This window comes from Oryctolagus cuniculus, chromosome 16 (genome assembly GCF_964237555.1).
Source record: "Oryctolagus cuniculus chromosome 16, mOryCun1.1, whole genome shotgun sequence".
Lineage (NCBI taxonomy): Eukaryota > Metazoa > Chordata > Mammalia > Lagomorpha > Leporidae > Oryctolagus > Oryctolagus cuniculus.
The window spans coordinates 19345828-19369515 of NC_091447.1; the positions used below are offsets into that span (position 1 = coordinate 19345828).

Here is a 23688-nt window from a genome sequence, read left to right on the forward strand (position 1 = left end):
CGGTATGGGATGCTGGCACTTCAGGCCAGGGCGTTAACTCGCTGCACCCTAGTGCCGGCCCCCTTCTAATTACCTTTTAAAAAATATTCAAGTATTCCCCAGTTTTCTCTTGGGAAACATTTGGTATCCTACAGTAGGCTACAGGATTAGGGTTTTCCTTTTTTTTATTAATTTTTAGTTTTTATCAGATTCAATGTGATTTGTAAATTTATTTATTTGAAAGAGTTATAGAGAGGGAGAGACAGATCTTGCATCTGCTGGTTAACTCTCCAGGTGGCCACAAGAGCCAGGGCTGATCCAGGCTGAAGTCAAGAGCCAGGAGCTTCATCTGCATCTCCCACACGAATGGCAGGGGCCCAGCACTTGGGCCATCCTCTGCTGCTTTTCCCAGGCCAATAGCAGAGAGCTGGATCAAAGTGGAACAGCTAGGACTTAAATTGGTGCCCATATAGGATGCCAGTGTCACAGGCAGTGGCTTTACTACACCACAATGCCAACCCCAGGATTAGGATTTTCTGTTTAAGGTACTACTGTTTTTCATTTAAACTTCTAGTTATACAAAATACTAAAATATAGTAAAAACTTATATGTATCTACCTTGACTGTTAGAACATTCAGCTATCTTATTCTCTCATTTGCAATAACTTTTGTCTAGTTATTCTGTTTCCTTTATTCTTTATGTTTCTTTCTGTAGTTGTACTTTATTTGTTCTTCCTGAGGTGGAATGTTGGTCTTTTTTCTTTCACTCTATCAACTCCAGATGCTTGGAACTTAGGTAGAAGATGATTCATGAAAAAGCCAAACTCAGCATGTCCTAAATCCATGAGATCAAAATATGCTGATGTGGCCTTTGAGGTTTTGATTCTGATCACCTTGATGTCCAAGGAAAGAATGAATGCTTAGAATAGGAATGGCAGGGTGGTAGGCCTTTGTTTGTGTGAATTTACTCCTACACTTCAGGCCATGTCTTTGGTTCAGTTGAGTATTAGTGAGATTTAAACAGTTACAGCTTCTTTCTGCTGTGTCAGGGGATAAGGTGTTAAGCACTTCATACAAGTCCAAAGCTTATTGTAACAGACTGAGGTTACAAGATTAATGAAGCACATCTTTTTTTTTTTTTTAAGCAGGATTTTATTTAATGAATACAAATTTCATATGTACAACTTTTAGGAATACAGTGGTTCTTCCCCCCATTCCTACCCTCCAACCCCCACTCCCATCCTACCTCTTACTCCCTCTCATATTCCATTCTTCATTAAGATTCATTTTTCATTGACTTTATACACAGAAGAACAACTCTATACTTTTTTAAAATTTTTTATTTTTTGACAGAGTGGACAGTGAGAAAGAGAGAAAAGGTCTTCCTTTTTCCGTTGGTTCACCCTCCAATGGCCGCTGCGGCCGGCGCACTGTGCCGATCCAAAGCCAGAAGCCAGGTGCTTCTTTCTCCTGATCTCCCATGCTGGTGCAGGGCCCAAGGACTTGGGCCATCCTCCACTGCACTCCTGCGCCACAGCAGAGAGCTGGACTGGAAGAGGAGCAACCGGCACAGAATCCGGCGCCCCAACTGGGACTAGAACTTGGGGTGCTGGCGCCGCAGGCGGAGGATTAGCCTAGTGAGCCGTCAAGCAACTCTATACTAAGTAGAGATTTCAACAGTTTGCACCCATACAGGCACAAAAAGTATAAAGTACAGTTTGTAGGCAAGTTTTACCATTATTTCTCATAGTACACCTCATTAAGGACAGAGATCCTACATGGGGAGTAAGTGCGCAGTGACTCCCCAGTTGATTTAATGTTTAACAATTTAAATTGTTGATTTAACAATTGACACTCTTATTTTTGATGTCAGTGACCACATTGAAGCTAATCTTGGAGGCTGTGGCCAGAAGTCTTCGTGGAAGTTTTTATGCCAACTCTTAAATCTTAATGATAGTCTGTAATCTTGGAAGAGAATATGCATTGGGGCATATTCTCTGGGAAGTATTTGGAAGTGATATTTTATTGATGGAATGGAAGGTCATAGCATTTATCCCAGATTCTAAAAGCATAATGCATTAAAAACAAAACAAAAAGCACAACTACGGGGCCGGCACTGTGGTGCAGCGGGTTAACGCCCTGGCCTGAAGTGCCAGCATCTCATATGGGCACCGTTTCTAGTCCCGGCTGCTCCTCTTCTGATCTAGCTCTCTGCTATGGCCTGGGAAAGCAGTAGAAGATAGCCCAAGTGCTTGGGTCCCTATACCTGCGTGGGAAACCTGGAAGAGGCTCCTGGCTCCTGACTTCGGATCAGCACAGCTCCAGCCGTTGTGGCCATCTGGAGAGTGAACCAGTGAATGGAAGACTGTCTCTCTCTCTGTCTCTGTGTCTCTCTGTCTCTCTCTCTGCCTCTCTCTCTCTCTGACTTCAAATAAATAAATCTTTAAAAGGAAAAAAAAACTAGGTTTTAGAAACGTGTTAAAATTGCTTTTTTGTGAGGATAAAATAATTTGCTTGCCAGGAGAGAGTTCTCTTTGCTGTTAAGAGATTGTCACAGCAAGGTACTACTGGTGTTTTTGTAATAAATTTATTTATTTGAAGGATGGGTGTTGGGGAGGAGAAAGGGAGAAAGATGCAGAGATAGCCCATCTGCTTGTTCAGTTCAAACCAGGTCTCCTATGTGGGTGGCAGGGACCCAACTGCTTGAGCCATCGTCTGTTGCCTCCCAGGGTGTGCATTAATAGGAAGCTGGAATTGGGAACCGAGACTTGAAATCGGGCATTCTGGTATGGAATGCAGGTGTCCCAAGCAGCATCTTAATCACTGTGCCAAATGCCCGTTCTGTGACATCTGGTTTTTAAGGATTCGAGCTTATTACCTCCAGAATGATACTGTCTTCATCAAGTAGGCTTGTTGGGCAACTATAACTTAGAAACTTTCAAACTTGTCTTCGTTGGTGGCTTATAAAGTCTATACCATTTCTTTCTTTCTTTCTTTCTTTCTTTCTTTCTTTCTTTCTTTCTTTCTTTCTTTCTTTCTTTCTTTCTTTCTTTCTTTCTTTTTTTAAAGATTTATTTATTTGAAAGAGTTACACAGAGAGAAGGAGAGGCAGAGAGAGAGAGAGAGAGAGGTCTTCCATCCGATGGTTCATTCCCCAGATGTCTGCAACAACTGGAGCTGTGCTGATCCGGAGCCAGGAGCCAGGAGCTTCTTCAAGGTCTCTCATGCGGGAGCAGGGGCCCAAGCACTTGGGCTTTCCTCTACTGCTTTCCCAGACAACAGCAGAGAGCTGGGTTGGAAGTGGAGCAACTGGGACTCGAACTGGCGCCCATGTGGATTGCCTGCACTGCAGGCGGCGGCTTTACTTGCTATGCCACAGCGCTGGCCCCTGTACCATTTCTTGACATTTGTTTTAAATCCATATTATCCTGTGAATTTGAATAATCTTCTAAAAAATTTATTTGAAAGGCAGAGTTTCAAAGAGAGAGAGAGGGAGATCTTCCATCCTCTAATTCACTCCCCAAAGGGCTGCAGTGGCTAGGGCTGGATCTGGCCAAAGCCAGGAGCCTGGAATTTCATCCGGATCTCCCATGTGGGTGTCAGGAGCTGCCTTTCACTGCTTTCCCAGGTGCATTAGCAGGGAGCTGAAACAGAAGTGGAGCATCAAGGACTCAAACAGATGCCCATATGGGATGCTAGTGTCACAGGTGGTGGTTTAACCAGCTGTGACACAATGAGAGTTCCAGATTCTAACAGTCTTAGTAAATGTAGTTGTAGAGGCCTTTTGTTTAAGGAACTGAGCACATAATTTTTTTTTTTTTTTTTTTTGTTAGGCAGAGACAGAGAGTGAGTGAGTTATAGACAATGAGAGAGAGACAGAGAGAAAGGTCTTCCTTCCGTTGGTTAACTCCGCTACGGCCAGTGCTGCGCCAGTCCGAAGCCAGGAGCCGGGTACTTCCTCCCGGTCTCCCATGTGGGTGCAGGGATCCAAGCACTTGGGCCATCCTCCGCTGCCCTCCGGGGCCACAGCAGAGAGCTGGACTGGAAGAGGAACAACCGAAACTAGTACTTGGCGCCCCAACTGGGACTAGAACCCCGGGTGCTGGCGCCGCAGAAGGAGGATTAGGCAAGTGAGCCATGGCGCCGGCCAAGAGCATATAATTTAGAATATCTAAGTATTATGATATATCACCTCCTATTTTGTTTAATATTTTACAATGGACAGTATAGTACGAATGTGATCAGTATATGCTTGTTTCTTTATGATAGACATTCATTGCATTTTCATTGTTTATAAAATAGTATGCTTAGCTTATTACCCATTTAATGCTTGACAGTACAACTGAATTAAATATTTATAATTGTTTATAAATGAAAATTCATTTTTTAAATTTATTTCTTCTCTGATCCTTTTTTTTTTTTTGCAATGAATGTCTATCATAAAACGTTCACCTTTTATTACTGACTTTTTTTTTTTTTTTAATTTATTTACTTGAGAGGTGAAGTTAGAACAAGGGAGAGAGAAAGGTCTTCCATCCCCTAGTTCACTCCCCAAATGGCTGCAGTGGCTGAAGCTGAGTCAATCCAAAGCCAGGAGCTGGGAGGTTTTACCAGGTCTCCCAAGTGGGTGCAGGGTCCCAAGCACTTGGGCCATCTTCCACTGCTTTCCCAGGCCATAGCAGGGAGTTGGATTGGAAGAGGAGCAGCTGGGACATGAACTGGCACCCATTTGGGATGGGGACACCACAGGTGGAGTCTCAGCCTACTATGCCAGAGCGCTGGCCCCCATGTTGACTTTTGTCACTGAAGTACCATTAGAGAGAAAACTAATAATTAAAGCTAATTAAACTCTGTAAGAATTGGATATGTTAAAATTATCAAAATAGATGGTTTTATTTATTTTCAATATTATATATAACTTGATCCTGAAGGAATAAACTGGGATTACAAAATAGATTAAAACTAAAACCAAATGTTTTTAAATTAAATGATTTCTCTGGATTATTGTGATATTTGTTCCATTATTTATGTTTACCCTAGATTTAAAAAGTAACTTTAGGAGCTTTCAGTGTGATGCAGTGGGTTAAACATGCCATATTGGAGTGCCAACTCAGCTGCAGGATGCTCCACTTCTGATCCAGCTTTCCTGCTATTGCTTTTCCTGGGAAGGCCTTGGACAATAGCCCAAGTACCTGGGTCCCTGCTACCACGAGGGAGAACAAGATGAAATTCTTGGTTGCTGGGTTTAGCCTGACCCAAATTATTTGGGGAGTGAACCAGCAGATGGAAGATGGATCGCTGTCTATCCTTGTCTCTTTGCCTTTCAAATAAGTAAATAAATCATTAAAAATAAGGATTAATAAGGACAATTTTTCTACTTTCCATTTGTTTCTAGTCCAGCAGTAAATGTGGATTTTTTCTCTTCTCTTGGAAAAGGCTGATTAGTAAAAATAACTCAACACTTCATAGAAGCTAGTTAATCTCAGTTTTTTTTTTTTTTTTTTTTTTTTTTTTTTTTGTTTGAGAAGTAGAGTTCACTCCCCAAATGACCACAATGGCTGGAGCTGATCCATAGCCAGGAGCTAGGCTTCTTCCAGGTTTCCCACATGGATGCAGGGGCCCAAGCACTTGGGCCATTGTCCAGTGCTTTCCCAGGCCATAAGCAGACAGCTGAATCAGAAGAGGAACAGCCGGTACACAAACCGGTGCCCACATAGGATGCCAATACCGCAGGCGGAGGCTCAGCCTACTGCGCCAAGCACCGCGTGCCCCCATCCCCCTTTAAAGATTTATTTATTTATTTGAAAGTCAGAGTTACACAGAGGAGAGGCAGAGAGAGGTTTTCCATCCGCTGGTCTGCTCGCTAGTTGGCTGCAATAGCTGGAGCTGGGCCTGTCCTAAGTCAGGAGCTGGGAGCTCCTTCCTGGTGCAGTGGCCAAAGGACTTGGGCCATTTTCTACTGCTTTCTCAGGCCAATACAGAGAGCTGGATCAGAAGTGGAGCAGCCAGGATTCAAACTGATACCCATTATGGGATGCAGGCACTGCAGGCTGCGGCTTTACCTGCTATGCCATAGCGTCAACCCTCCTCTCCATCCCCTTTTAAGATTTTATTTGAGAAGTAGAGTTACAGTCAGTGTTCTGCTCTGTAAATTCACTTAATCCCATGAAGAAGGCACTATTATCTGCATTTTACAGAGGTAGCACAGAGAAGCTGTTTAATTTGACCAAGATTGTCGTGTTAATAGATTTTAGATGCTGGCAGCCTGGCCCTAGTCAGTGCTGTTAACCATTACTCTGTATTTCTACATCTGAAGCCTGGAGTTGTGAGTAGATCTAATTGACTAAAAAAAACCCAAACACTTTATAGTTAGTGATTTTTAGTATATTTACAGAATTGTACAATTACTGACATCATCTAATTGTAGAACATATTCATTACCCTAAAATAAAAGTTGGCACCTATTGTGGCCACTCTCCTCATCCTTTTCCCTCAGTCCCATACAACCACCTTTTCATATAAATGAAATCATATAATATGTGTCTTTTTATGTCATATTCTTTCACTTATAATATTGTAAGGTCATCCATGTTGGCCCTCCTTGAATCATGGCTTAAAAGTCTCTAGGGGCTGGCACTATGGTGTAGCAGTTAGAGCCCTGGCCTGCGACACCGGCATCCCATATGGGCACCAGTTCTAGTCCTAGCTGCTCCTCTTCTGATAAAGCTCTCTGCTATGACCTGGGAAAGCAGTACAAGATGGCCCACTTACTTGGGCCCCTGCACCTGTGTGGGAAACACAGAGGAGGCTTCTGGCTCCTGGCTTCTGATCAGTGCAGCTCCGGCCATTGTGGCTATCTGGAGATTGAACCAGCAGATGGAAGACCTTTCTTTCTGTTTCTACCTCACTCTGTAACCCTGTCTTTCAAATAAATAAATAAATAGTCTCTCTAGACAGTAATATGCTAGAGCAATTTGTAAGGCTGACCTCACTTGTTTCCTCTTTTTCGTAAGAATCACTGACCTTTTTTCCTGTTGGTCACTGACTTGAGAGCCATTCTCTGTTGTATTCTTATTTTTTCCCAGTATTTTGGTTTTTCCAGATGGCAGGGCTAATCTGGTCTTTGTTACTTCATCTTAATTTGCATTTAATTGTGTGTTTTAAAGTCAGGAAAGCCAGGATAATTTTTCTTAGTTGATTGGAATAATTCAGTAGTCTTAAGTTCTAAGGTTTGAAAGCCTTGAAAGGTTTTTCTGCACCTATATGACATTATTTCTTGTTTTCTATTCCAGTAACGGGGTCAAAAACGTTACTGGTTAGGTTAGGATGAGAACATATATCAGAATATATACGTATGTATTGTAAAAAAAATACATTGCTTCCTTCATTGAGATAGTATCACTGTGAAAAGCTTTTTGGTTAGTCCAACAGTGTGCTTAGAGGTGTAGTTGATTTGCATTTTATGCAAGCTCCTTACCTTGATATAGCTGGGTAAAAAATTGTTGGTAGTCTGGCACTGGTCCTCTGTCTCTGAGTTATATTTGTGTGTGTATTATTTAACAAATATGGACTTTGCTTATGGAAAATACTTTAATTGGGCTAAGGAATACAGATTGATTCCCTAAGATTATCTTCAGGATTACTCAGTTGGAGGTACCAAAGAAAGAAGCATCCGAAGTCTACTATTAGATGGATTTTAGTGTGTTTATAGAGTTAGGCTACCATCACTACAGTATAATTTTAGGATGTTTTCATTGTCCCATTAGAGAAATCCTGAGTCTGTTAGAGTTCACTCCTCACACCCATGCTTCCAGCCCCCAGGCAACCACTAATCTGCTTTCTATCCCTTTATGCCTTTTCTGGATATTTCATATAAATGGGATTATATAAAATGTGGTCTTTTGCATCTGGTTTCTTTTACTTGGCAAAATAGTTCTAGGATTCATCTGTGTGTTAGTATGGAACAGTATTTTGTTTCTTTTTATTGCTCTAATAGTATTCCATATCTTGATATTTGAAGCAGGTATTTTTCTGACAATTTTTTTAATCTATGTTTAAGGTCATCTACCATCTTTAGTTGTCCTTTGAATTGTTTTGGATTGTAAGTATCATATCAGTGTTTTAACTTGCTCCATTTATTTGTTTATTTAAAAGGCAGAGTGCCATGGGGCCAGGGGATGAGCTGTTAGCCCTGTTAGCCCCCAAACCCTCAGATGACCATAAAAGCTCAGGCTGAGCCAGGTGAAGCCAGGAGTTAAGAACTCCACCCAGGCCTCCCCTGTGGATGGCAGAGGTCCAAGTTATAGAGCCATTATCTTCTTCCCAGGGGCAGCAGGTAGTTGGCTCAGAAGCAGAATTGCCAGGACTTGAACCTGTTCTCCAAAATGTAATGTGCCAAGTGGCAGCTTAACTCTCTGTGCCACAAGTCCACCCTTGAACTAAATTCTTTTTTTTTTTTTTAATATTTATTTATTTGAAAGAGTTACACAGAGAAAGGAGAGGCAGAGAGAGAGAGAGAGAGAGAAAACTTCCATCTAATGGTTCACTCCCCAATTGGCCGCAACGGCCGGAGCTGCGCCGATCCGAAGCCAGGAGCTAGGAGCTTCTTCCAGGTCTCCCACACGGGTGCAGGGGCCCAAGGACTTGGGCCATCTTCTGCTGCTTTCCCAGGCCATAGCAGAGAGCTGGATCAGAAGTGGAGCAGCTGGGACTTGAACCGGCGCCCATATGGGATGCCGGCACTTCAGGCCAGGGCGTTAACCTGCTATGCCACAGCGCTGGCCCCGAACTAAATTTTTAATTTCCATATTTCTTTGGTTCACTTTTAGTTGATACGTTTTCTGTTTGTGAATCAAATATTTCAAGTAGCTCAAAATAGTAGTTGAATTTGAGTATGATTATTGATGCATATTTTATCCATTATTACAGAACACATTTTTATCTTAGTGATATTGTAACAAACATGAAAGTCTATGGAGTGTATTATCTTTCCATGATGATTCTGGTTTCCAGTTACCTCTCATATCGTTCTACTGTCACCCTTATACTTTTTTTTTTTTTTAATTATCTTTTTGAAAGACTTACAGAGAGAGGTAGAGAAAGAGAGAGGTCTTCCATCTGCTGGTTCACTCCCCAGGTGGCTGCAACGTCTGGAGCTGCACCAATCCGAAGCCAGGAGCCAGGAGCTTCCTCCGGGTCTCCCACGTGGGTGCAGGGACCCAAGGACTCAGGCCATATTCTACTGCTTTCCCAGGCCATAGCAGAGAGCTGGATCAGAAGAGGAGCAGCCGGGAATAGAACTGGTGCCCATATGGGATGCCGGCACTTCAGGCCAGGGCTTTAACCCGCTGCGCCACAGCACTGGCCCCAAAACTCTTACAGATTATACATCTTTGTGATAAAAATTTCATCACTGGCATAATCTGGTTCCAGCCATCTCAAAGGGGAAAGAGATCTTAAGACAAAGTGTGTTAAATAAGTTGTAGGAGCCAGGTGGCACAGCAAGTTAAGCTACCTTCTCATCCCATATCAGATTATTGTTTCAAGATCTGCTACTCTGTTTTTTCAGATCCAACTCCTTGCTGACCTTCCTTGATAAGCAGCAGAAGATAGCCAGAGTATTTGTGACCCTGTCCCTCTTGGTGGGAGCCCTGGATGGACTTCCTGGCTCCTGGCTTTGGATCCAAGTCCTGTCTATTGTGGGCATTTGGGGAGTGAACCAGTGGATGGAGGTCCCATTCATATTCTCTCTCTCTGTGTTTCTCTGTCTCTCTCTCTCCTCCTCCTCCCTTACTTCCCTCCCTCTGCCTCTTTCCCCTGCCCCCCCCCTTTATCTGTTTCTCTGCCTTTTGAATGAATACATACTTCAGAAAGTTACAGATGTAGAAGTAGTATATATCATTGGGTTTATATTCCAGTGATGAAAATTTAGATGGTTATAATTAACTGCAAGAGAAACTGGGAAGTACAGTGTAGTTGGGAGGCTGTATGTATTATTAGGGCCAAAAGGAGATCATAATTTGACAGACAACTAGCAGACCCTGCTATAACACCGATGTAAAAATTTTGAGAATCTTAACAGTTGTGAATGAGATCTGGGAAAAATCTTTGTTAATATAACTTAAAAAGTTCATCAGTTTATTAATACCAGTATTAAGAATGGTCGTTTCAAGCATAGGGAACAAATTACCAGAATTTCAATACCTTGATTGTAAAAGTAAATATTTACTTAGCTGTTTCAGAAACAGCATCTCAAGATGTTGGAAAGTTGAAGTCCTTCTTAGCTCTGCTGTTTTCTAGCTGTGTAACTTTTGGTAAGCTTTTAAACTTTCTGTGCCTCAGGTTTCTCATGTGGATGAGCATAATTGTTCCTAATTCTTGGGTCTTCTGCAGATTAAATGAGCATGTACACAAAACACTGGCATAGCATCTTCTACATAGTAGCTCTTAAGATAACAACAGTATGAAGTATGCGGTTTTGGACAGAGGTAGTTTTAGGTATTTAGAATCAAATACATAGAATTGCCAAAAATTAGTTTTAAAATTATCTCATTGAATTTGTTTCTCTTTCACCAATTGTCATAGAAAAAAGATGACAAAATACATTGGGGTAATATATTAGTCTTTTTCTACTTGCTTCCTACCTGTTTGTTTTTCCTTAAAGACTTATTTATTTGAAAGGCAGAGTTACAGAGAAAGAGGAATAGACACAGAAAGAGAGGAATCTTCACCCAGTGGTTCATTTCCCAAATGGCTGCAATATTCAGGGCTGAGCCAGGCTGAAGGCAGGAGCCAAAAGCTTCCATCTGGGTCTCCTACCTGGGCGCAGGGGCCAGGTGACCTGGACCATCTTCCCCTGCTTTTCCAAGCACATTATCAGGGAGCCGGATCAGAAGTGGAGCACCTGAACTGGAGCCCAAATGGGATGCTGGTGACAAAGGCCGTGGCTTAACCCGCAACACCACAATGCTGACCCCAGCTTCCTACCTCTTTAAAAATGTTTGTAAAACCCAAAGTTTTGGAAACACTTGCTGTGGAATATATTTATGTTCGGAAAATAATTTTGATATTAGATATTTATAGCCAGTCTTTTTTCTCCTGTATTCTCCAACCACAAAGTTTGATGCTTTGGGTTTGTTATTTTCTTACAAAAGTAGAATTTAAGTGTGTTTGTATTAGGGTCCCCCCCCCCCCCCCCTTTTCGACAGGTAATGTGTAGGAAGCAGTCCTCTTCACATTTCAGAATGTTTTAACTTTGCCTTTTGGAGTATGGCCAGTAGTTACTCTTCATGACTAAAATTCTTGGTGACTTTCTTGCTGCTGCTACTCTTCTTATTCTTTGTTTGAATAAAAATTGAAGGTTTTCTGCTACTCTTGTTATTCTTTGTTTGAATAAAAATTGAAGGTTTTCTCAAGATGAATTAGAATTTTAGCTAAAGAGGTGATATGAGTATTTGATCTTCAAAGATCTTTAGATTCAGAGCTCTTGGATAACTAAAATAAATCATAATTTTCAACTAGGCTAGTTTAAATAGTTTAAGGAAGTGAAGACACCCAGCAGCAACTTAAACAGGTAGTGCTTTTGTGTGGTAATGTTTGTGTAATTGGCCTAATTACTATTTTCTTTAGGCTCTATTTATTTATGTATTTATACTGCTCATTATATTAATGCCATGAAGATAGTTTATTATTGTATATTGTATTTTTGTGTGGATTTCTAGAAACCAGATCCATTTATATTCTGTGTAATTGGCTGCGTGGCTTGGTTTTTTGTTGTTGTTGTTGACAGGAGAGTTAGTGAGAGAGACAGAGAGAAAGGTCTTCCTTCTGTTGGTTCACCCCCCAAATGGCTGCCACGGCTGGCGCACTGTGCCGATCTGAAGCCAGGAGCCAGGTGCTTCCTCCTGGTCTCCCAGGTGGGTGCAGGGCCCAAGCACTTGGGCTATCCTCCACTGCATTCCTGGGCCACAGCAGAGGGCTGGACTGGAAGAGGAGCAACTAGGACAGAATCCAGCGCCCCAACCGGGACTAGAACCCGGAGTGCTGGTGCCGCAGGTGGAGGATTAGCCTGGTGAGCCGCGGTGCCGGCCGTGGCTTGTTTTTAATTTCAAGAAATGAGATGTTTGAATAAAGCTGGATTAAGTCAAATGAGTAAGAATTAATTGGAAGTCTGACTAGGAATTTACATAACAATTCTTTTGCCAGTACTTTGCTGTTTAAAATATTTAGATACTAATTGACTTAATTTTGCCCAGTGTACATTATAGATCCAGAATACTGTGGTTTTTCCAGGTAATTGTCAGTCTGTCTCATTTTTACATATGTATTCAGTTATAGTCAGACTTCATTTTTCCTTTAAAGATTTATTATTCAAAAGACAGAGTTACAGAGTGAGAGACCGAGCTTGTCTATCTACTGATTTATTCCCAAATGCCTGCAACACCCAAGACTAGGCCAGGCTCAAGCCAGGAGCCAGGAACATCACTCATGGTCACTCCAGGGACCAAAATACCAGAGCCATCGTCTGTTGCCTTCCTAGACCCGTTAGCAGGAAACTGTATCGGAAGAGCAACAACCAGGCCTCAGGCATTGCTTTTGTATGGGATGCCGGTATTTTAGTGCCAGCTTAACTAGCTTTGCCACAACACTGGCCCAATAATTAGACTTGATTTTGTCTTTTTTTTTTTTAAACATGAAAATACATGTGTTCTGTTATTTATGTTTTATTCTTTTTCTGTTTTAAGTACTTTCAGTTTGTTTTTAGCATAATGGATGAGTAATTTATCATTTTTTCCCCTGGTCAATCCTATTTGAGAGTTAGATGGTTATGACTTGGGGAAATTGGTGGTAGAGGTTCATGGTAATAGTGATTTTCAACTTAGGAGGATGGGGAAGAAGTCTCCTGCGTGAATATGAAATGCTCATATTTCATCATCCTCCTTTGACCTCATGTTGGGATTATTATCTTTGTGTACATTGTATTGGACTAAATTTTCTAAAACTTTTTTTTGTGTTGTTAGAATTGTGATGTCCTTTTGACATGATTTATAAATGGCAACTAAATGAATATTTATCACAAATGTCAGATGTTTTCAAAGATTTTGTAGATTTATTCTTTTTAATTTTTTAATTTTTTTTTTTTTTTTTTTTTTTTTTTTATTTTTTGACAGGCAGAGTGGACAGTGAGAGAGAGAGACAGAGAGAAAGGTCTTCCTTTGCCGTTGGTTCACCCTCCAATGGCCGCCGCGGCCGGCGCGCTGCGGCCGGCGCACCGCGCTGATCCGATGGCAGGAGCCAGGAGCCAGGTGCTTTTCCTGGTCTCCCATGGGGTGCAGGGCCCAAGCACCTGGGCCATCCTCCACTGCACTCCCTGGCCACAGCAGAGGGCTGGCCTGGAAGAGGGGCAACCGGGACAGAATCCGGCGCCCCGACCGGGACTAGAACCCGGTGTGCCGGCGCCGCTAGGCGGAGGATTAGCCTAGTGAGCCGCGGCGCCGGCCTGTAGATTTATTCTTAAAGTCACTTTTTTCAAAGAATGATGATTAGGTTAGTGCTTTGATGCTTTTTCCATGTTAAGGAAGACATTACATTGAAGATGCTTATTAATTAGTGCATGAAAACTATAGACCAGAGAATAATTCCTGCTTTATTGTTTTTATACCTTTTAGAAGCAAGCTTAGATGCTGAGAAGCTATCCCGTCACTTTATGACCATCAAAGAAAGAGGCTGTCAAGTTAGAATTAAATTGCAATTCATTGTGAAGTTAACTGACTCAGATAAAGCAGTTCATGTTTTGCATTCTAACTCCTCCCTATGCATTTTTTAGAATAGTTTACTCAGCATAGAACTTGGTTACTTACAGAGTTAGAAACTAGTCTGCTTCTGGACAGACTAGTCTTTGCCTTAACACGAAATACCTGGATTAAATCTGTAGCCTATTTAAATGCCAAGAGGGCTTTTGGTAAAAATAAAAAAAAAAAATGAGAAGCTATTTAAAACCTCAATGGCTGACCTTATAAATCATTAAGACAAGTACTGCAAATGTGTTAAATTTTGCAGGAATCATTGTGTAATTACAATAGTTGTAATAGAGGTAATAACTATTAATTCTTGTGGGATTGAGGAAGGAAGGACTTTTTTTTTATATTGCAAGTTTAGATTAGGGTTGCAAATTCAGTTAAACATTACTTTGAACAAATCTAAAATTAATAGATTGTGTCTGTCACAATAAATTGTGATAAGCTTATTAATGAAGTATAGATGTAGTATAATTTCTTATCTTAGCAAGAACTTTAAAATTATATTCCACCTGTAAGTAAAATATTAGGTAAAGTAGTTTGTAAATACTGTATACATTTGATACTTTTGATTTGTCAGAATGGTAAATTTTTTTAAAGTTATGGTTGAATAGGAAAGTATTGTTTTGGGGAGAAGTTTTAATGTAAAAAGAGCTGTTTTCAGCTACTTGAAAGGGAGACCATAGTGAGAAAGACAAAGGGAGATCTTCCCTCAGTTGGTTCACTCCTCAAATGCCTCAATAGCCTGGACTCAGTTAGGCTGAAGCCAGGATTCTAGAACTCCATCTGGGTATCCAGCATGGGAGGCAGGGCCCAAGCGCTTAGCCACTGTCTACTTTCTCCAAGATGTATTAGTAGGAAGCTGGATTGGAAGCAGAGTAGCTGGGACTCCAGCTGGCACTATGATGTTGTATGCAAGTGTCCTGAGGGGTCCTTGACTTTCTCTGCTGTAATACCTGCCTTCAAAGTACTTTTAATACAAATGGTTAGATTATTTTGCTGTATCTTTTTTTTTTTAGTATCCCTCCATATACATTAAACGTTTGAATCTTTTTTTTTTTTTTTTTTTTTTTTTTTTTGACAGGCAGAGTGGACAGTGAGAGAGAGATAGAGAGAAAGGTCTTCCTTTGCCGTTGGTTCACCTTCCAATGGCTGCTGCGGCCGGCGTGCTGCGGCCGGCACACTGCGCTGATCCGATGGCAGGAGCCAGGTACTTCTCCTGGTCTCCCATAGGGTGCAGGGCCCAAGTACTTGGGCCATCCTCCACTGCACTCCCTGGCCACAGCAGAGAGCTGGCCTGGAAGAGGGGCAACTGGGACAGAATCCGGCACCCCGACCGGGACTAGAACCCGGTGTGCCGGCGCCACAAGGCGGAGGATTAGCCTATTGAGCCGCATCGTTGGCACGTTTGAATCTTAAAATTAAATAAATTTAATAAACTGGGCAGAAAAACCTTATCCTTATTTTATAGAATTCAAAACCGACTTAGAAGTTTGATCGAGTTCTTATGAGTTGTTAAGTCTTGGTGTGATAAAATATTTTAAACCTTTAAATGATCTGTTAAAAGGAGGATATTGTATTTTTTTTTTCTTTTTTTGACAGAGTAGACAGAGACAGAACGGTCTTCCTTTGCCGTTGGTTCACCCTCCAATGGCCACCGCGGCCCTCATGCTGCGGCCGGCGCACCGCACTGATGCGATGGCAGGAGCCAGGTACTTATCCTGGTCTCCCATGGGGTGCAGGGCCCAAGCACTTGGGCCATCCTCCACTGCACTCCCTGGCCACAGCAGAGAGCTGGCCTGGAAGAGGGGCAACCGGGACAGAATCTGGCACCTGACCAGGATTAGAACCTGGTGTGCCGGCGCTGCAAGGTAGAGGATTAGCCTAGTGAGCCACGGCGCCGGCTAGGATATTGTATTTTAATAGAAGTGTACTTCATTTGCTGCTTTTATACTTGTTTCAGTATCACTGAATATTTTTTTCTAGGCCTTTGAATCAAACTGGCAGGAACAGTAATGACACTGCTTTTAGACATTCAGTGCAGTGCATTGGTGGTACTTAGTGATCTATGCAAAAATGGATGTTAAAATTGGATAGTATTATGTGAGATCTCATTTGTCACAGGAGTAACATTGAAAAGCAAGATGTGAAAAATAACGAACTTTTTTCTCATTTTTGTTGCCTGCCCTCTGGTGGAGAAGTTAGTGAAATCAATAGACATGGTGTATGAAAGCTGAGTGGAAAATATATACAAATATATAAATGTTAATTGATTATATATGAAAATTAAAGAATGTGTTAAAATTTCAGGTTTAGTTTATAACCTCTAAATATTGGAGGAGATAAATGTGGTATTAAACGTTAAAGAACTGCAGAAGTTTCCTAGGGATAAGCACATTTAGGGCCTATGTTGTGGGTATGATGGGTTAAGCTGCTGCCTACAGTGCCATCATCCCACATGGGTGCCTGTTTTAGTCCTGGCTGGCTCCACTTCCAATCTAGCTCCCTGCTGATGCTCCTGGGAACGCAGTGGAAGATGGCCCAAGTCCTTAGGCTCCTGCACCCATGTCAGAGTTCCTGGCTTTGGCCTGACCCAGTCCCAGCTGCTGCCATTTGGGGAGCGAATTAGCAAATGGAAGATTTCTCTCTCTCCCTCCCTCCTTCCCTCTCCCTTTCTTTCTCTAAGAAATAAATAAAATATAAAATATTTTTAAATATTCAAATGAATACAATATAAAATAAAATAATAAATTGTTTAAAAAGATACGCACATTTGACTTGCTGATTATGTTTCTGTTTCTCACAATGCCCTGTGATCTCTTTTAAGGGTTTTATAGAAGTGTCACAAAGTTTAAAAATGGAAAATGAGGAGTTTAAGAAGAAATACAATGATGCTACATCCAAAGCCCTCCAGCTTGAGGAAGATATTGTGTCAGTTACACATAAAGCAATTGAAAAAGAAACTGAACTAGACAGGTATTTCTGTTTTTTAAAAAATAACAAGTATTTTAACAGCTTTTTTGGTTTATTAACATTGCATTATCTTAACCCAGTTTAAAGGACAAACTGAGGAAGGCACAACATGAAAGAGAACAACTTGAAAGTCAGTTGAAGACAGAAAAAGATGAGAAGGAACTTTATAAGGTAATTGGTTATTTCTGTTTCTTTGGGTTATCTATAGCTTTGTAACAAATCACCCCTAAACTTAGGGATCAGGAATTTAGAACAGCTTGGCTGAGTGGTTATTGCTACCTGTATTTCATATGATTGCTGTCAGGATGTTGGCAGGAGCTGTAGGTGGCTAATGGCTTTGGGCTTGGAGGATCTTTTCTGACTCACATTGTTGGAGAGGAAGAAGCCCTTTAGCTCATCCTTTTTTTTTTTTTTTTTTTTTTTTTGACAGGCAGAGTTAGAGAGAGAGAAGGGTCTTCCTGCCGTTGGTTCACCCCCCAAATGGCCGCTACGGCGGGCGCTGTGCCAATCCGAAGCCAGGAGCCAGGTGCTTCCTCCTGGTCTCCCATGTAGGTGCAGGGGCCCAAGCACTTGGGCTATCCTCCGCTGCCTTCCCGGGCCACAGCAGAGAGCTGAACTTGAAGAGGAGCAACCGGGACAGAACCGGTGCCCCAACTGGGACTAGAACCCGGAGTATCGGCACCTCAGGCGGATGATTAGCTTAGTGAGCCGCGGCACCGGCTAGCTCATCTTTACATTGCTTCTGCTTAAGCTGCTTGCATGTCCCCACAGTGAGGTAGCTAACTTCGCTCAGTGTGAGCATCCAAGAGATCAAGAAAGAAGTCACAGTTGTATTGTATATTGCCCCTAAAAGTTAGTTTGCGGGGGATTAATTTGCTGTATTTTAGATAGTTAGCAAGTACTGTGTAATAAGTCAGAGGTGGAATGGTAACAAAATGCTTCTTTATCAGCATGTATATAACCAAGTATTTTCTCCTTTTAAGAATAAATATTATGGAGAAAAATTTATTAAAATGATCATGTTTTAAAACTTGATTTTTTGGAAATAATCTTTAAGAGACTCGTTTTATAGAAATATCCTTACTGATAACCGAATATTTGCTGTTTGAAATTTTTTTAAGTAATTTTTTTTTAATCTGAGTTAGAAGGAGAGAGAGAGATCTTCAGTCGTTGGTTCACTTCCCAAATGGCTGCAACAGCCAGTGCTAGGCCAGGCCAAAGCCAGGAGCCTATCTGAAGAAGTGCAGCTAGGACTCCAACCCATGCCTATATGGGATGCCAGCTTTGCAGGCTGCTGCATAAACCACTGCACCACAGCATTGTCTCCTAAGCAGTCATGAATTAAGGAGTCCTTAAAGTATCAATACAGATGCAAATGGAGAAACTTTTTCTCAAGTGGCTGATAAGCATTTCCTGAAGGCAGTGCCAGATAAGGGGTTTATTAATGTTGAGTTGTCATATTCATGTTAAGTCACTTTGATGAGACGATTATGAAAATTTGGTAATTTTTTTTTAAGATTTATTTATTTATTTGAAAGTCAGAGCTACACAGAGAGAGGAGAGGCAGAGAGAGAGGTCTTCCATCCACTGATTCACTCCCCGATTGGCCGGAACTGCCGGAGCTGTGCGGATCCGAAGCCAGGAGCCTCCTCCTGGTCTCCCACGTGGGTGCACGGGCCCAAGGACTTGGGCCATCTTGTACTGCTTTTCCAGGCCATAGCAGAGAGCTGGATTGGAAGTGGAGCAGCCGGGTCTTGAACTGGTGCCCACATGGGATGCCAGCACTTCAGGCAAGGGCATTAACCTACACCACAGCACTGGCCCCGAAAATTTGGTAATTTTTAAAAGTGATGCTGCAAGGATGTTGGCTTCTGACATCTTTGGAGAAGGTGAATATGAACTAATCCTTCAGCATTGTATGAATCTAAAGAGTGAATTAAGGGTGTAATTAATTTCTCTCTACTGTGAACCAAAGCATGATACCCTTGGTAGCAGACTCTATAATTAAAATTTACTCCCTATAATTAGTTATGGAAACTGATTTATATATCTGTTGTGAATAAATAAGCATGACAGAAAATTAAAAAGTTGAGTTAATTAACAAATATATTTTAAAGCACATTGGAAAAAAATGACATACTTTTCGCAGATTAAAAAGTTGAATTACTTGAGATATTGGTTTTGAATGTGCCCCTTCTAGTTTTCCAGAATTTGGTCATGCTCTCATATCTGAATATGACTGTTTCCCGAAGAGAGCAACCAAGTCAAATTGCATTTCTATGGAGAACCTAAAATCATTACGTAAGAGGAATAGACATTAGAGGTCAGGTAATATAGTTAGTTAGACCTTAGAATTAACCTCTGTAGAAAAGAGGAAAGCTGTGTTCTGTTCCTCGGGTCTCCTTGCTCCGAGTCTCTTCCTTTGATCATCTTTGGGCTAGAGATAAACAATGGAATCTTAAATTTTGACGTAGCTTAGTCCACGGTGTTAGAATATCCTCTTCATTTTCAAATAATGTTACTAGGTACACCTGAAGAATACAGAAATTGAAAATACCAAGCTAGTGTCAGAGGTCCAGACTTTAAAGAATTTAGATGGGAACAAAGAAAGTGTGATTACTCATTTCAAAGAAGAGATCGGAAGACTGCAGTTGTGTTTGGCTGAGAAGGAAAATTTGCAAAGGGCTTTCCTGCTTACAACCTCAAATAAAGTAAGTATTTTTGCTATATGTATTTGAAGAGTGATAGAGACAAAATGTGTCTACTAAATATACATGATAACGATTATTTTTAATTCCTCTCAACTTTTTTCATTTATTTTATTTGAAGAGCAGAGAGCGAGATAAAGATCTCCCACCTATTTGGTTCTTTCCTCAAATGTCCACAAAAGTTGGGACTGTTCCAGACCAAAGTCAAGAGCTGGGGGCTGAATCTGAGTCTCCCACATAGGTGGTAAGGGACCCTAGCACTGGAGCTGTAACCTGCTGCTTCCCTGGTGTGCATTATCAAGAAGCTGGAATTGGGAATGGAACCAGGACACTAACTTAGGCACTCCAACCAGGGATATGGATGTCCCAAATGCCATCTTAACTACTGTGCTAAAGCCCACCCCTATTATTTTCTTTTGAAAATGTTAAAACTTGGAGCTGATGTTGTGGCATAGCAACATAGCTGCTGCCTGCAACGCCAGCACCCATATGGACACTGGTTTATATCTTGCCTGTTCCACTTCTGATCCAGCTCTCTGCTAATGGCAGAAAGGAGGGAAACAGGTGTTCTGTTGGAGTGCTGCTTCACTCCCCAAATGCCTGTGATAGGGCTGGGACAGGCTGAAGTGAGTAGCCTGGAACACAGTCTGAATCTACCATGTGGGTGGCAGGGACTCAAGTATGTGAGCCATCACATGGAATCTCACAGGGAGGCCCATTGGCAGGAACCCTGGTCAGAAGTAGACGTGGGACTGGAACACAGGGATGCCAGTGAAGTGGGTATCCCAAGCAGCATGCTAACCACTGTGTCAGATGCCTGCACTCGATTTTTCATTATTTTATTTTATTGAATTCTTGTAAAGCTAAACCTGTGTCCATACTCTTTATGTCTTAGAAGCATATGAAAACAGAATTGTTAGCATTGACAGTTTTTTTTAAAGATGTTGATGAATGTTGTGAGATTCTGATCAGAAAGTTTATAGCAATTACAACTTCTGTAAGCCCATTATTTGTCAGTATACAGTTTCTCAAATCATTCAGATACTGGGATGTTCCTTTTTTAAAATTTTTAGAGACTGTCAGTTTGAAAGAAGTTGAGTGGTATTTACATTTTTATGCATTGTATTCACTTATGTTTTAAACAAAATTTTTGTATTTATAGTTTTATCAATTTTTTGAGATTTTCCTTAATGATTAGAAAAGTTTAGATCAGAGTATTTTTTTATTTCATGAATAATTTACAAATAATTTTCTTGTTGTCAAGAGAAAAGTAACTAGAAGTTGACAGTATTTTTATAGTTAGATCTGTTAGTGTTATATGTACAAAGCTTTTGTATGTAATCATTTACATGTCCTTTTAAGGGGCTAACCATTTAAAAGGAAACATTGGGTTGCTTTTTTTATTTTTACATTATTTTTAGTATAGAGATTAAAAACAGCAAAGTTAACTATAGAAGATTTATTGTACTTATAATATCTAGTTAGTATTAAAGGAAATAATTTTATATCATGGCAGTTTTAATTTTTGAAAGATTTTTTCCAATACTTTATCTGCACTATTTATGTAACAGTGAATGAATGATGTTTTTAAAACTAGGTTCTAAATCTATTCAGTGTTTTCATGATGGTATGGAATGGTATATTGATATATTGGATGTCTGTAAGATTAGGAAATAGGAAATATGTTTAAATTAAAATTTTTGGTGTTTTCTAGACATATATGTCATCAAAGTCATGTGTAGCAAGCAATGTTTAATTTAAATCTGTTGAAATATGTATAAAATTATTTCTGCTTCTGTTTTACTTGAATGGTTTATTTACAAATATATTTATCTGCCTTCAGGAAGATACATTTTTTTTAAAGGAGCAACTTCGTAAAGCCGAGGAACAGGTTCAGGCAACTCGGCAAGAAGTTGTCTTTCTGGCTAAAGAACTTAGTGATGCTGTAAACGTACGAGATAAAACAATGGCAGATCTACATACTGCACGCTTGGAGAATGAGAAAGTGAAAAAGCAGTTAGCTGATGCCCTGGCGGAACTTAAACTAAATGCTGTTAAAAAAGATCAGGTAAAACACATTAATTCTGAATTTTCTTGTTGATAAACTATCAGAGCACAAAAGAATACATTAGTTAAACTAAGTCAACTCAGCTATTTGATTAGAGAATTTTAGACTTCGATTCATTTTTAGTCATTGTAACCTCTTGGGTTGAATTTTATGTACGCTTTAAGAAAAACTTCTATAACTGATTTGTAGTGGTGAGTAAAACTATTAAATGAATTATTTTGATGTTTCATGTTTTGTGTGGACTTTGCTTATTTACTAGCTACATAAAATGTTGTTATGGTTATTTAAGAGAGATATAATTACTCCTCAAAAGGTGAGTTATTTTTCTCTAGTTTTTAATTGAACCTTAGTTCTAAGATATATTGGAAGAGCTAATGTGGTTATGTAACCAAAACTCCCACAAAATTAAGACCCAAAAAGAAAAAAGTGAAAATGAAGTTGGGATTTACTGTTACTTTTTGTAGTAATAAGATTTTTATCTTAGAGGAAGTGTGTGTTTGTTTCCTAGGAAAAGAATGATACACTAGAACATGAACTGAGAAGAGAAGTTGAAGATCTGAAACTTCGTCTCCAGATGGCTGCAGATCATTACAAAGAAAAATTTAAGGAATGTCAGAGGCTTCAAAAACAAATAAACAAACTTTCAGACCAATCAGTAAGCATCAGTGAATTCATCCATAGTGAAGTATCCCTTTTACCAGTATTATTGTTTGCAAATCAAATTTATAAAAGTCTAAATATCATCCTTTCAATATAATTTATCTTTAATTGATTTCAAGTTACTTGAAATTGATTTCAAGTTACTGACCTATGTATTCTAATGGTAATTCTTTTTTAAAATATCTGAAATTCATATTTACTAGAGAACCAACAAAAGAAGCAAGAACAATAGTAAGAAAAACAGGAGAGAGAGCCCTCTTTCCTAAACCATTTCCCTCTAATGTCTTTATGAATATCTTTGGTACTTAAAATTTGGCTCATATTATTGAGTCTCCATGGATCTCAGGTGGCTTTTCGGTTCACATTATAAGTTCTTCCATCCTGCCCATGTTGACTGGATTAAGAACAGTTAGAGTGTCAGCTCATTCTTTTGTATTCCATTTGAAAGCAGGTAGGTAGATTTTTAATATAGCAAAGATAAGTGTTTTCATTTTGCAGTGTGTATGTTTTATTGTGGGTTCTTAAACTGTACTTGAATATTGGGCTTGTTCTGTGAGAGAGTCCTGAAATTGGGAGTGGTACCGCAGTTCTGTTATACTATATGATACAGATGATAATTTCCTGGTCTTATTTTTTAAAGTCTAAAAGGAGAGAAAAAAAAGAATTAAGTCTGAAAGTAACAAGGAATGCATGTCATAAAGTAGGAAGGCTTTTGTGAAAAACATACTTTTAGTTTAAGTATGACTTACATGTATAGATTTTGGTTTGGGGCCTTTTGAACACATTATGGCTCTATAGTAGAAAGAAATTTCTACAAATGACAAGTTTTGTTGATTTCACAGGAAAAAGCAAAATAAGTATTTATCTTCTGGGATATTAAAATCAGGAAAATGATGTGTATGGTAACTTCAGTTCTTCTTGGGTTTTAAGACAAGAGCAGCTTTGTGAATTTTAGGATTTGATGATTATTTATATAGTCACTGAAGAAAGGTGATATGATCAATCAGTGACCCATATCATCATTTGTTGTTAACATTTTGAATAGGCCAATAATAATAGTGTTTTCACAAAGAAAATTGGGAATCAGCAGAAAGTGAATGATGCTTCAATAAACACAGAACCAGCCACTTCTGCTTCTGCTATAGATATGAAATCACCACCTTCTGCAGGTAATTTTAGACTTTTTGTATAAGATGTCTCGCCTTGAAAAATATTTATACTGATTTATATTGCCACCTTTCATGGATAAATATTTTGGAGCACTTGTAAAAATCCTTGTTATCAGTGAGGGAATTGAGATAAAAAGACAAGAAGGATGTAAAGGTAAGATGAAGTCATTCTGTTATAAACATAAATAATAAACTACTATTTCTGTTCATGAGAATATTCACAGTGTTAAGAAATGAATTGGTGGCCGGTGCCGCGGCTCAATAGGCTAATCCTCCGCCTTGTGGCGCCAGCACACCGGGTTCTAGTCCCGGTCGGGGCGCCGGATTCTTTCCCG

The 23688-nt window shown here is 40.1% G+C and overlaps 1 protein-coding gene across 3 annotated transcripts in view; it reads left to right on the plus strand.

Moving 5' to 3' along the window:
* TAX1BP1 (Tax1 binding protein 1) overlaps nucleotides 1-23688 on the plus strand; it is a 90602-nt gene that overhangs the window by 27135 nt on the left and 39779 nt on the right. For all 3 annotated transcript variants that reach the window (XM_051853244.2, XM_008261562.4, XM_051853246.2), the window contains exons 6-11: nucleotides 16603-16751; nucleotides 16829-16919; nucleotides 19274-19459; nucleotides 21300-21524; nucleotides 22033-22179; nucleotides 23230-23353. In XM_051853244.2, coding sequence (XP_051709204.2) covers nucleotides 16603-16751; nucleotides 16829-16919; nucleotides 19274-19459; nucleotides 21300-21524; nucleotides 22033-22179; nucleotides 23230-23353 — 922 coding nt within the window. The remainder of the gene's footprint in view (nucleotides 1-16602; nucleotides 16752-16828; nucleotides 16920-19273; nucleotides 19460-21299; nucleotides 21525-22032; nucleotides 22180-23229; nucleotides 23354-23688) is intronic.